At 47.5% G+C, this 14506-nt stretch overlaps 1 protein-coding gene across 1 annotated transcript; it reads right to left on the reverse strand.

Annotated features, from left to right (window-relative positions):
* Window positions 1-1797: 1797 nt before the first annotated feature.
* Window positions 1798-6663, reverse strand: NEIL2 (nei like DNA glycosylase 2; the record flags this gene model as incomplete). The annotated part of the gene is made up of 4 exons (XM_082049520.1): window positions 6520-6663; window positions 4951-5279; window positions 2876-3072; window positions 1798-2114 (listed from the first exon to the last, which is right to left on the reverse strand). The coding sequence occupies exons 1-4, from the start codon at window positions 6655-6657 to the stop codon at window positions 1798-1800; spliced, it is 981 nt and encodes a 326-aa protein (XP_081905646.1). The 5' UTR covers window positions 6658-6663.
* Between the last annotated feature and the right edge of the window lie 7843 nt (window positions 6664-14506).

The raw sequence follows: 14506 nt of genomic DNA on the forward strand, positions 1-14506 counted from the left end.
TTAAGCACAGGAAGGCCTCACTAAGGTTTTGCCGGAGCTTGTCTTCTCCAGCTGAACACCCCAACTCTCTCAGCCTGTCCTCCCAGCAGAGCTGTTCCAGCCTCGGATCATTCCTGGGGCTCCTCTGGCCCCTCTCCAGCAGCTCCATGTGCATGCTGTGCTGAGGATCCCAGAGCTGCAGGGGGGTCTCACCTGAGCACCCCGAGTTGCTGCAAATCAGAATATGAGACCTCACCCTGCAATCTCTGCAACTGACTCAGCTGTCTCTCTGCTACAGATACTCAGCTGCAATCTCATGCTTCAAGGTGTGAGGTTCAGGTTTTGGTGGTTTTCCAGTTGTTCTTTCTCTCTTTGTGTGTGTGTTTGTTTTGTGTTGTGGTTTTGGTTTGGTTTGGTTTTTTTTTTCCCCCCTCCTTTAAAAGGTCATGGACATGCAGGACATGCATGAGTGACATTAACCATCTTCTTTGGCACCGTAACCCCATTAATTTGGTTATTCAACAACGCCGTAACCTGCAACCAACTCGAGGGCACTTCAGTTCACAGGAGAGAGGTTGCGCAAGTCTTGTTTGCGAAGGAGCCTACTACTGAGGTGTTGTGACTCCAGGTGGATTTGCAACCCATCTTTAAATCCATTTCCCATGAAAATAGTTCTCCCCCCAAGCCACCCTTATGCGGCTGTGGAAAGCTGCTGGTACCATCCTCTAAAGGGCAGCAGCAAACAGTGGAGTTTCCCTGTACATCTCAGTTTTTAACCAAGAACCTACCAGAAAAGACACGCTGAACTTAAGCTGAGCATCACTGGTTCTAACTCCAGCTTTTATTTTTCATTCAAGTCAACAATCTATTGTTAAAGTAGCCCCAGATCCAGGGACACAGGACAGCAACAGCTTCTGGCTACTGCACAGAGACACACAGATCAACAAAGGAGGGACCACATCATCTCCATTTCCAGATCTTTGCACTTTCAGGTTACCTTGGAGATCATGAGTTTTATATAACCCCTTAACACAAACATTGTTAGACACCCCCCAGATCTGTCTGGCTTGTGAACCCAGTTGGAACTGGTGACTTGACTGAGCCTCACAGTCCCTTCCTTAGGGACCATCCCTATAATCTGTCAAAGCAGAACTATATATATATTTTTAATTGGCAGTTTGCCACAGAAATCCATCCTGTGGGTGCAGACGCCATGTCAGGCAGGCAGAGACAAGCTCCACCAAGAACTGCTGAGGTTGATTTTCTCCCCTCAGAAGGAGGCAACTGTCCCTGTGAGATCTGACACACAGAACAGCAGCTCACTTTTAACTACACCTAATTGCAGCCCATTGCACAGGTACAAGCGGAGGCAGAATTATCCAATACTCAATTAATCAAGCTGTTTAGACAGAGGAATACACGTACTCCGCTAACTCCACCATAAGGCATCAAGGGACAGGATCACTTCAGACCACAGTGATCGCCCCCTCAACACTGTACATTTTCCCTTCCTCACAGTCAGACCAGGGGAACCAAAACACCCCGGAACTGGTCAAACTATTTACACTGTTGTGTCACTGAGACAAAAAAAACCCAGAGATGTAACATGTACAAGCACTTTCCTTTTTGCATCCAGAGGCACACAGCACTGCAGTGAGTCCTGTAGACTCCACTGAGCACTGAACTCCGTCAACTTGCTGTCCTCAAGGAGCAAAATCAACAGCCTCAAATAAACCATGAAGACCTTTCCAGGGCAACTAAGAACGTGGTTCAGAGGCCACCTAGACAAGTCCAGGAAAGCAGGAACACAAAGCCGGGTCACTCGGTGACTGGGGAAGGATCCCCATCCCCTGACGGTACCACAGGCTGGCACTGAGGACACCACCATGTAAGTCTCTTGTAGCTACCTGAGGGTCCAAAGGTTCCCTTCATCACTGCGTGTCCAAGGGGACACTGCTCCTTCTGGTAGATCTGAGGGTGCAGCCCTTTGCCCTGCAGCTTGCTGTGTAGCCAGTCTGAGCTGAACTGAATGGCACAGTCAAGCAGATGCTCCAGATCTGAGAGAGGCAAGAGAGAGCCTTGTGTTAACGGATGAATCTTGGCCAGGTACAAGACCTCATTCTTAATGATGTTCCCTGGAAAGAACCAGAAATAAGGGAGACAATAAGGATGTTTCTTCTCAAGATGATGCAGACCTGTGGCCCCAGTCTGTGACTTCTGCCTCAAGGATCACAGCTATTACAGCAATGTCATTCCCCGTATCTGACGTGGCATACAAAGAGTAGACTTATAACTGGGATTGGAATGGAATATGTTCTCTTCCACTACCCCGAAGAGGACTTTCCTTTTGTTCTCAAGTATGAGCCAATCCATAGTCACACACAGAATTGTGCCAGGGGAAGTTTAGATTGGATATTAGGAAAAAAGTCTTCCCAGAAGGGGTTGTCAGGCATTGGAACAGGCTGCCCAGGGCAGTGGTGGAGTCACCATTCCTGGAGGGGCTTAAAAGACACATAGATGAGGTTCTTAGGGACAATGGTTTAGTGCTAGAGTTCAGTTATGGTTGGACTCTATGATCTTGAGGGTCTCTTCCAACTGAAATGACTATGATTCTATGATCTGTGTCAGGGATAGTACAATACAATGCCACAAATGTCTTTAACTCCCTGATACTCCTCAGGCTAGACACCACCTCCCAAAGCTCTGTCACCAGGCTGAGCAGCTCCTTTACTTGGGCACATCTCCCACAGGTGAGATGACCACATACCCTCAAGCTGCACCAACCAGAAGCCATAAGACTAAGGAGTTAAATGCTTAGACACACAGCACTGGATCTGTAGACATCCCACCCTACCTTCCTCCATTTCTTGCTCTGCCACCATACCCTGAAACTCACCCAGCCCTGAAAAATATCTTTGGTCTAATAGGGTGTAGCAGATGGGATTGGATGTGCGGAGAGCATCCAGCGCCCGGCCACGGTGGAATTCCACAGACAGGATGTCAGAGGCAGGATCAGCGCTTGGAGCGGAGCACCAGTGCATTCGGCAGTTGTAGAAAACAAGGAAGCCTCCGCTCTCAAAGTGCAGGACCAGCCTGGGAGAAGCAGACAAATTAAAAAGTCTTGTTCCAGAGACATCCCTGAACCATATTCTGCTCTGCTGAAGAGACTTGCACAGACAGAGCAGAAAGAGGTAGTGGTGCAGCAAAAAGCACTGGGAAGTGAGAAAGAGCCTGTACATGACATAAGCTTGGGGAAAAGCACAGAGCAAGGCATCAGCCCGTGGAAAGGACATCTCATGAGAGCCAGGGAGACACCTTCAAGTACCAGTTCCCCAAGTCCAGCTATTCTTTCCTCACAGCTCATCACCACGCTTGCTCATGTGCACAGGGTCTCTGCGGTCTCTGCATTTCATGTCCTTTGTTTTATGTGATGAGGGAATTAAGTGATTGCACTTGTAGGATGCATATTACCTGCATAGTACAGGCACTCCAACACACCAGGCCACCAACTTAGCACAAAGTGGTCTCTTTTATGATTTCAGCCAAAAAAAACCTCATTGTGAGCCCACACAGCTTGTGGATAACTGCTCCTTCTGCTGCCCTGTGGTACCCAGCTGAGAAACAGCAGCAGGCAACGAGATGCATCAAAATCTAAGTAGCACACAAAACTGACTATGTCTGAAATTATTTGTGTAGAAATAAAGCAATCCTCCAAAAGATTTCAGGATGGAGGAGCAGGGAGCATGTCCCTACCAAGGACACTACGTACAGAGGAGCCAGACCTACCTTGTACATTATTAAGCACTCAAGTTAAACAGTTTACAAGAACTGAGACCAAAGAATTTTCCTGTATTTACCCCCTCCTTGTTAAGTACATTTGCAGTGGGACTCAGGACACAGACCGCTGCCTTGAACAGCATCACTCCAGCCTGTGATTCCAGCTGCCCTAGACATATAGTATTTCACAGAAACATAGAATAGTTTGGGTTGGAAGTGGCCTTCAAAGCTCCCCCAGTGCCACCCCTGCCATGAGCAGGGACATCTTCACCAGCTCAGGTTGCTCAGAGCCCCGTCCAGCCTGGCCTGGGATGTCTCCAGGGATGGTTCATCCAACACCTCTCTGGCCAACCTGGGACAGGCTCTCAACACCCTCAGGGTACAAAATGTCTTCCTCATGCCTGGCCTGAATCTCCCTCCTTTAGTTTAAAAACATCACCCCTTGTCCTATCACAACAGGCCCTGCTCAGAAGTCTGTCCCCATCTTTCTTATCAGCTCCTTTTAGGTACTGAAAGGCTACAAAAAGGTCTCCCCGCAGCTTCTCTCCAGGCTGAACACCACAACTCTGTCTTTCCTCACAGCAGAGCTATTCCAGCCCTCTGATCATCTTGGTGGCCTCATCTGAGACTTTTAAACCATGTAATTGGGAGAAACTGGCATTTTCAGAGCATGATTCAGTCTGACATCCTAAAAAATTCTCTCTTTGAATAAAGATCTTAAATGAGCTGGTACTATGCAGGTAATATGCATCCTACAAGTGCAATCACTTAATTCCCTCATCACATAAAACAAAGGACATGAAACGCAGAGACAGCAGAAAAAAGTAAAGCATTATCAATTATGTAGCTGGGAGGAGGCAGAAGGTGGCAAAGGGCAGAAATCTCAGTTTCTTACTCAGGGTAGAAGAACATGCAGTACCAAGATAAGGTGTGTCAAAATAAAATCATGATCAACTGATACTGTTGGGAGGCCTGCAAGACACCTACAACATAGGAATACTTAGGCAACAGTCTACTGTGGATTCCCTGGTTGAACACACCCCACAGCCAGTCATGCCATCCCTCCTGCCTACTTAAGACTTATCAGAAAGGAAAGAAATCACTAAGAGCATTCCCACACAAATCCAGTTTGAGATAGAAGAACGCCTCTCCAAAACGAGAGGCAAGGAGAAAGTTTGTGAGGATTCCAAATACCTGGGTGTAGGGTCCTTCCAGTCCCCCCTCTTATTGCTTTTGTTTGCTCTTGAGAATTCATTTGCCCAAACGCTACCAAACAAGCCGAAGTGGATGCGCAGCCAGCTGCCCAGACCTCCTGCTTCACCTGGGACTTCAGACACGGAGTGCAGGAGTTCCTGCGGCTCCTCATCCTGGGGATGTATCTGTGGAGCACAAACCTGTCCTTGCCCCCCCCAGGGAGAACTCGCCCCTCCAGCAGCATCTCTTTGCAGCACTGTGTCTTCCGCAGTTGGCCCTAAGGGACCTTCAGCTGTCACAAAGGCCAAGTACAAGTTCTTCCCATGAACCTGAGAAAAAAGGTGGGATGTATTTAGGATCCACATAACCTCTGGCTGTTTTCACACAAGTGATTATTGTCTACAACCTCTTTTAGACAGAAGATACACAGAATCATTGAATAGTTTGGGTTAGAAATGACCTTCCAAAGCTCCCCCAGTGCCACCCCTGCCATGAGCAGGGACATCTTCACCAGCTCAGGTTGCTCAGAGCCCTGTCCAGCCTGGCCTGGGATGTCTCCAGGGATGGTTCATCCACCAACTCTCTGGCCAACCTAGAACAGGCTCTCACCACCCTCACTGTAAAAAATTTCTTCCTCATGCCTGGCCAAAACATGGGATTCATTAGCATCTGAGCCATTCCCATCAGAGCTGCAGTTATCCTTTCAGCATCCCTTTTCATCTACGTGAAGCACAAGGTATTCAGATGCCACTCCACTGTGAAGCCCTCCCAGAGGTTCCTGTCATGCCAAAGAGACGCACCAGGATGGGCACTCAGGGTTTCCAAGTCTGTCATCTCTGCTTCTCATTTCTCCCCACTTTGTGCTGGCCTCAAGTGTCTTAGGCTAGGGTGACCTAACTCAAGGGTGGCTCTGAAGCCACAAATGGCTGTTGAGCAGCTGACATCTGTGCCCTGAGATGAGACCATCATGTAATTAGAGGTGAGGCTGCAGTAACATTTGGTCAGTCAAGTCCAAATCATCATCTGAAGGAGATCAGCCAAGTGAAAGCCCCAACAGAACTGACCCAATGTGACTATCTCACAAGTGCCCACAGCACAGACATTTCAACCCAGCCAGCTGTGCACGTTCACACCTGAGGGAAATGCGGCTGCTGCTTCTGACATCCACATCCTGAGGAAATCAACTCTCGTCTTGTACAAACACCCTTGCCAACACCAACTCCTCATCCCTCGAGAGGCACAGAACCAGCACATTAGCACAACTGACCCAAAACTGCAAATAAATCTGGGCATCTCCATGTCCAGCCATATCACGGCAAAAGCCTCTCCTCACAGTAACCTTGATTCCAAACTTCGCAGCAAGGAACAATACTACAAAATGGGCATACACATCTCTTTGGCCACATGCACCTATTTTGTGGCTATAAATGAAGACAATGTTCCACCTCAACGAAAAACTCGGCGTCATTCTCAAGTCATGCACCTTCTGTGACCCAGATGCAGGACTATCTGTGGCGGTTTGTCTCAGACTTGCCATGGACCAATAAGTTCATCTTTAGTACATCTCACCTGGGAGTCCTGGAGCCTCAGGGCATTCAGGTCATTCACATTGATCTTCCGGCTGCTTCCCCCCACCTTGACCACCACTTGTCCCACAAAAGGGGCGGTCAGCAGCTGGAACTTCCTCACCGATGGACCCTCCGGCATCTCCAGCAGCTGTGAGGACCTTCTCACACTTGATGCCCTCGACTTAAAGGAAAGTTGCAACTCAGAAATACACAAGACCAGACAGAGGCTGAACTCAAACCCCCCATCCCCCTTTTCCTCTTCAAGTTCCTGTGGCAAAGTCAATGGAGGGAAATAGGTTCCTTTCAGGCCCGGGGAAGTGGAGGAATTTCCATCCTTGGAGATAATAACTCAATAAAAAAAGGCCCTGAGCAACCCTTTTTTAATGTTAGTTTTCATTCCACGAGCAGGGATTTGGCCTGGAAATCTCCATAAGTCATTTCCTACCACAAGTTCTCCAGGAGTCACAGAGGACCTTAAATTATTTTAGCATCTCTCTCCTCAGCAGGAACAAGAGCTCTCCTAACTCCAACTATTCCCTCAGTCACAGCATTGATGTCCCAATACAAAGGAACAATGCAACCTTACACAGATATTATCAAATAGTTTGGTTTGGAAGGGACCTTCAACGCTTTTCCAGTGCCACCCCTGCCATGAGCAGGGACATCTTCACCAGCTCAGGTTGCTCAGAGCCCCGTCCAGCCTGGCCTGGGATGTCTCCAGGGATGGTTCATCCACCACCACTCTGCCCAACCTGGGGCAGTGTTTCACTTCATGTGCTGCAGAGCACAAACCAAAGCCCTCTTGGAAGAGCTCAAGAGGAAAACGTATCAGGTAACATCACCTGGATCCAAGACATGAAATTCAAGGTATTAATTGGTCACACAAACTAGCTTTACCAGGAATAAACCACTGAGCTTTACTCCTGTGTCTCCTAGAGCATGGGATAATTACTCACAGGGCTGCTCCAGTTTCCCCCAAAACAGCTGCATATTGTTTTCAGACCAAGAGTCAGCTAAAGAGATGCTCCTGCTGCCAAAGGCACCAGCAGCAAGCTGGATCCCTGGGAGCAGCGTTTGGCCACTGGACACACATCATCCAAGGGCTCTACCCATGTCCTGGGCCCTTTGGGTTCTCCTCCTGACTATCCAAGCACTGGCTTTGTGTCAGGCAACACAAAATGAGCCCCAGGACAACTCACAAAGCCCAACTCAAGCTCCAAGGAAGCTCATCCCCTGCAGAGCTGTGCAGATCCAGCTGCTGCCAGTTTGGTTCACAGCGGGCTTGTCGAGAGGGACTGCAAGTGCTGAGCACTTTGTAGGGTTTTAATGCACATGCTCCCCCAGCTGCAGCCCCTCTGGGCAGCAGAGTAATGCTCCTCTTCAAGAGGAGAGCCTGCCCTTTCCCCCAGGACATCAGAAGAACCAGCATCAGCTGCCTCTGGTCTTCTTCTCTCCAGGGACCTCCCTGCTTCACCTTTTTACTCCAGACCTACTTTGGTCTCTTCCAAAATGCTTTCTCCTCCAGGGAGGAGGATAACAAGCCCCAAACTTCTGCGGGTCATGACACCCATCTTGCCATGAGCATGACCACTGCACTCCAGAGCCTGTCCCAGCAAGAGACTTGAGCTGGTATCACTACAGATCTGGGGCAGGGAGCCAGGAGAAACCCTCCCTATGCATGGGCTCATTTCCAGTACTTGTGCTCAGACACAGGCCAAGCACCCACACTGGGACATGACAAGGCTGCCAGCTTCACCTACACCCAGGGGTTGCAGACCCACATCCTGCTGCAGAACAAGACCCACCATGGCCTCACACCCCCGCACAAGGCTTCCACAGGGACTTTGAGGCACAGCCCTGACTCTCCACATGCAATTAAAGGAGTGAAGAGCTCCTCATCTTCTCACACTCAGCCAAGCATCAACCTACAGTTTTGCAAAACAACTGAGTCCACGGTTGTCACCTCATTCCACTCCATGTCTCCCCGGGGCAGTGGAGACACCCATTCTACTCGCCCCAAACCCCATATTTCTGCATCCAGCTCTCAAGCCCTTCCCAGGCCCACCTGGTGCTTGCAGCTGGGGAAGAGACCACACAGCCTTGCCCTCCTTACCATGGGATCATTTTGGTTGGAAGAGACCCTCAAGATCATTGAGCCCAACCATTAATGCAACACTGCCACTAAACCACATCCTTAAGAACCTCATCTACACATCTTTTAAACTCCTCCAGAGATAGTGACTCCACCACTTCCCTGGGCAGCCTGTTCCGATGTTCAACAATCCTTTCCATGAAGAAATTGTTCCTAATATCCAATCTGAACCTCCCCTGGCACAACTTGAGGCCATTTCCTCTTGTCCTGTTGCTTGTTAGAAGAAGAGACCAACACCCTCCATAGCCCCTCCTCTCCCCACCTAGTTTGCCTCCCAACAGCTCCCACAGCCTCTCCACCCCCTCCCTAACCAACCTACCCACCCTCAATGTCACCTTCTGCACCCAAAACCCTTCCACCCACCCACTTTTATAGGGGAGGAGGGCCTTCCACCCTCAAATACCAGAGGAGCTCCCTGGTTGGCTGGTGTGGGAGGGAAAGGTGGGGTTTCAGGCACTGGTTGCACTCACCCAACCGGTTGCAGTGGTGTCCAGGGACTGGTTAGACAGGGAGTGATACTGTCTACTCTGGGGAGAAGGTTGGGTACTCGCAGGAGGGGTGTGCTTGCTGGAAAACTAGTTGGTTTTGGCTTAAGGGTGGTGCCTCTCAGTTCAGCTGGAAGCAATTAGAGCAATTAGGCTGAACAATTGGGCAGAACCAGGTCATTGGGCAGACCAAAAAGATAAGTCACAATGGTATTAAAGTGCCCTGAGGAGCTTTGCACTTCTGCACAGTTTTAGGAAGAGATTATCTGCTGCATGGAAAACATATTGGGTGCTTTTTCTCCCTTTGTATTAAAGTCATAGACTAGTTTGGGTTGGAAGGGATCTTAGAGATCATTTCACTCCAACCCCCTGCCATAAGCAGGGCCACCTTCTGCTAGACCAGGCTGCTCAAAGTCTCATCCAGCCTGGCCTTGAATTGCTCCATTGCTGGGTGTGTTACTTCTGGTGTTTGTCATCCTGTGTTGCCCATCCCAGGTCCTACCTACAAGAAGGGATTCTGTGGGACTCTAGGACTTGAAGACATTGTCTCCCGCACTGCCTCATTGCTTGGGAGTCCCTAAGTCTGAGCAATTAATTTACCAATATTTTGCTTCTCATTAGAATCTAATGTTTATTCAGAAAAACATCTCCACCATGAGGGTGCTCAAACATTGGAAGAGGAACCCAGAGAGTTTCTAGGTTTTCCATCCTTGGGGATATTCAACATGTCACTGAACAGGGCCCTGAGAAACCTGATCCAATCCCTTCTGATTTAAATTACTCTGTAATTCTATCATTACGAGGACAGGAACCATTCCACCATGTCTTCTCCAGGTGCACTTCATAGGTGATCATTTACCCCCAGCCCTCCTCGAGAAGCCCACGAGGGTAGTCAAAGTCAAACAGCAACCTTCTGGTTTTATTATCGTTGTTTTATTTCCATTAGTCCTAAAGGTGTAGAAGTTACATGGATTGGTAGCCATACTACTTCATAATATATATTTTTTTTTACATTTTTAAATAATTACAACTTGTTCAGTTGGTTGGTTTCCCTCTCCCCCTTACAAATAAGTGTCTGTCTCCACGAGACCTTCCCAGAAGACCTGGGAAGCTTCTAACTTTATACATGGGGAGAAAAAAAAAGGCAAAACAAAACATCACCCCTGACATAGTCACAGCTTCAATGTTAAATTAGGAGTTGTTGATTGGTTTTAAAGCTCTCTTACAATATTCCTGAGCTCCTCCTGACTGGACCCTCTCCAGCCAGCCCATAACATTGCAAGTGAAATACGGATTTTGCCTGATCAATTTACAAAATAACTGAAGTGATTCCAGATATTGCACTTCCACAAAGAGGAAAGACATCTAGACATGGTTAAATGACCTTTCTACCGCTCTGGCTCCTGGTTCTCATCTGCCCATTTCACTCTGGTGACCACTGAGCCCTTGCAAAGATCTGGTTTGACACAACCAAATCTTCTGCTAAAAACCCTTTGACATCAAAATTTGCATGTGTGATTAATGATGACCTCCAAGGGAACAAGTCCTGCAAATGCCTTTATCATGCTTAAATGTTTTGCAGGACTAGGCCCTTCCCTCTTACTCCTCAGGGCAGGGATAGTTCTTGGTCCTGCATTTGTGTAGGACCTGACTTGCTATGGTCCTCACTATGTTCTCCAGCAATTATAATAGAAATAATTATTTTGCCTTAACAGATTTCTAATAATTGTATCTTATTTCATTAACAAATCAAGCTCTAAATACCTCCCCTTCCCCATCATGGGAAGGAAAGCAGAACTCAGATTGAACCCAGAATTTGGCAAGTTGCTCCTTCTGCTGGAGTGAGCTGAGTGTCCTGAGGCTGGTCACACTTTTATCCTCCCATCCTGTGAGTATCCTTCATCTGTCACTTCTGGTGTTTGTCAACCTGCGTTGGCCATCCCATTTCCTACCTACAAGAAGAGGCTCTGTGTGACCCCAGTGCTTGGAGATGATGTTCAGCCTCCTGCAATGACTCCTTTTTTTGTGAGTCTCTAAGTCTGAGCAATTAATTTACCAATTATTTTGATTCTCATTAGAATCTAACCTTTATTTGGAAAAACATTTTCGCTATGAGGGTGGTAAACACTGCAGCAAGAACACAGAGAGGCTTCAGCATTTCCATTCTTGGGGATATTCAACACTTGACTGAACAGGGCCCTGAGAAACCTGATCTAATCCCTTCTGATTTAATTATTCCATAATTCTATTGTTACAAGCTCCATAGAACAGGACCCATCTCTTATGGTATATTTGTACAGCACCTGGCATGATGGTGCTCCATCCAAAGTCAACATCTCGCCAGCTTGATATCAGTGTTGGTCAGAATACAGCAAATGCTGTTCTACAGCGGTTCTGGATGATTGAGAAGAACAGCAGAACAGGTGTATCTGGACTTCTACTGCTCGTGGTGCAAAAGGGGGACAAAAGAGGTAATTTCTACCGCTAAAGAGAACCAAGTTGTCCTCCCAGCCCCAAAACCTCACCATTTGAAAGCAGACATCTTGTTTTGTTACCATGGTCCTTGTCAATGCTCCTCACTCTGTTTCAAGAATTATTTTTAAGGCTTTGAGGAAGGCTTAGAACCAATTAACGAATCTCTATCATGATTATTCAGGTAACCTGAGGGAGCATCAGGCAGTCTGATGTCCTGCAGGGTGTTTTTTTCCCCTCCTGCATCGCAAGCAGACTCCTTCATGGCATCTCAGAGTGTGTTTTAAAGGGCAGGAGAAAAATTCAGCCAGGGATTTTAGCTTTGAGGGCGGGAGGAGGAGAGCAGTAATAAGGCAAGGTGGACAGAAGCTCTGGGAGCATCCGTATGAAAGGAGAAATGGGGCATGTGATTGGTCTGGACTTTAGCTCCTCTGCAGGAGATCACCTGTTCCCCTCCCTCTCGGGTTGTCCAGGGTGGTTCTGGGTGTCTCAGATGTGTGCGTTAGCCAAGAGGCATCTTTGTGGTGCGTGATTCTCCATTACGGACAGGAATTCACAGCCAGGTCCCAAGAGAGCTCAGTTGCCATTGACAAAGGAATATATTAATAGGAGGATGCTGGCTAAAGACCTGCATGCCCAGGAAGAAACACGTCTATGTTTTCACCCCCAATTCATATTTTTTAAATGCTATTTCTGGCCTCTTCTCTGCAGCCTACCAGGCTGGAGCAGAGTCATGGAATTTCATTTATTTTTACCCATGTTTCATGAATGTGTTTTCCTTGTCTGAAATTAGCACTAATGAGGCTAGACCCTGTATTTGCTCAGCCGCACAAAGTGGGAAGTGATGCAAACACCATCCAACCATTTCCATGGCATCACTGCCATGGTATTTTTCTCCGGGGAGTGCAGAGGCTCTGTCACCCCTTCCCAAAACCCTGCAGATATGAGTTACGCAGAGCATAGGGAATGTGAAAGGGTACAGGTCTCTACTGTCACTCCAGTCCCAGTCTTTATCATGACCAGTCCAGTTGGATCCTTCTCCTTAAAGAAGCTTTTCTCCCATCTGGAAGAAAATGGTGAGTTCAAACAAAGACAATGCAATGCCATGCTTTTGCTTCAAACGTGTATGCGGCTTTCCTCTTCGCCAAGCCGTGTATCTTGGTGGAAACACTCTTTGTGGGAATGTTAAAGAGTAGGGGATGGAGGATGTCACATTTTGGGTGGGGGATGCACAATCCCTCTTCTAGATTTTTCACTTGGTAGTTCTGTACACCAGTTGTGGGTGCAGGGAGGAAAGAGAGGAGCTGGGAAGGCAAGAAGGATAATAGAGTTTGAGAGCAGACAGAAATAAGGGTGGAGAATCTTGTAGGATGAGGTCTCCCAGAAATTCTCTGCCTGGAAATGGAAATTTCCTCCTTGGAAATGTTGATGAAAACATCATGGCAAGCATGTGGTGAAGCACTTTGCACAGGGGAGCTGTGGCATCCGTGATGCTGGAGTTTGTTAAGCACATGCTGGAGAAAGAGCAGCCAGAACTGGGTTAGGTAGAAGTGATCCCTTTGGGAAAAGGGAATGAGTCAGTAGAGCTCTCAGCATCTCTTCCAACCCCATTTGCTAGGGTTCCCTGGTTACTGAGAGCCTTATGGGCGAGAAAAAATCCGAGTCTCATTTAATACTCGTGCATGAATGGAGTTATGCTTCTCTTGCAGGCAAGCAAGTCTGTGCACATGCTTGGTAAAGAAATCGGCCCCTGCCTACATCCATCAGAGGCTGAAGCCTTTGCTTGTGGCAAAAGGTGAAGTCCTAAAGGGTTAGACATGTGAAATGGTCGTGAGCCAGCTGTTAGGGGGAAAGTGGACACTCACAGTACAGCCAAAAAGAAGTGACAGTCAGATTTCATCAATGACATCAAAACCAGCAGAAAAGTATGCAAAATAATTAAATTAGCTGTCTCAAAAAGCGATGGCACAGCAGTGTTAGAAGAGCATCTTTCACGTGCTGTGCTCTTGAATGATTTCTAAGCCTGGCTTGTTGCTTTCCACAAGGGAACAGTCTCCTCCAGGATTTGATGACCAATGTGGGTCTCCTCTACCTGCTTCCAGAAGGTTCCTCCTTCCAAAATCCCCCTTTGACTTTGGACAGACCTTCTCCAGGCTCAGCTAACAACCTTTTGGAAACACAGTCCCATGATTTTGTAATGATAAATAGGAAAGGAGTTACTATTTCTCATGGACATTCATTAGGTTTTCAGACTATCTAGGAAAATGAAGACAACGCTCTAGATGTGTGAGCTAAGGATGTGTGTGAGGGAGGGTCTCCTTCTTCTGTGCCCTGATTCATATCAAATCCTCTAAAGCCACCACCGCATGTCTAGTGAAGTCTATTCAACCAACTGTTCTGGAACTGGCTTCGTTTGGTGGAAGATCACTGAATTTGGGTAGTGAGAAGATTGTGACATTTTCTTCTGGTCAGGAAAAGAACAGATAGTGACAGATGAAAAAAAAAAACAAGTGTCTCTGCTCCACCATCATCTGAGTCTTAAATGCCAGATGTTTTTAAATAAACAAAGCTCAAGAATTGTGTCCAACTTTGTGTTTCTGGCTGTTTTGTAGAGGATGGTGGCAATCAAATGGAGAGGCTCATTTAAAGTGGGGTGAAAAAGGCTTGAAGTCCATTAATTACTTTGAGATTTGAGTCTTCTCTGTTTGTTTCGTGAGAGCTCTCCTACACCTCAGATAAGTCCTCTTTACCTCTTTGCTGGAACATCTCACAAGGGAAGAGAAGGTGGGAGAGCAGGGGAGGTGGGAAACAACATTGACTTGATGATTACGTGGCATCTTCTTCATCTCTCAAGTGGATCAGCCTGAAGTCCATGGGTG

This window comes from Streptopelia decaocto (genome assembly GCF_964273445.1).
Source record: "Streptopelia decaocto genome assembly, chromosome: 3".
Lineage (NCBI taxonomy): Eukaryota > Metazoa > Chordata > Aves > Columbiformes > Columbidae > Streptopelia > Streptopelia decaocto.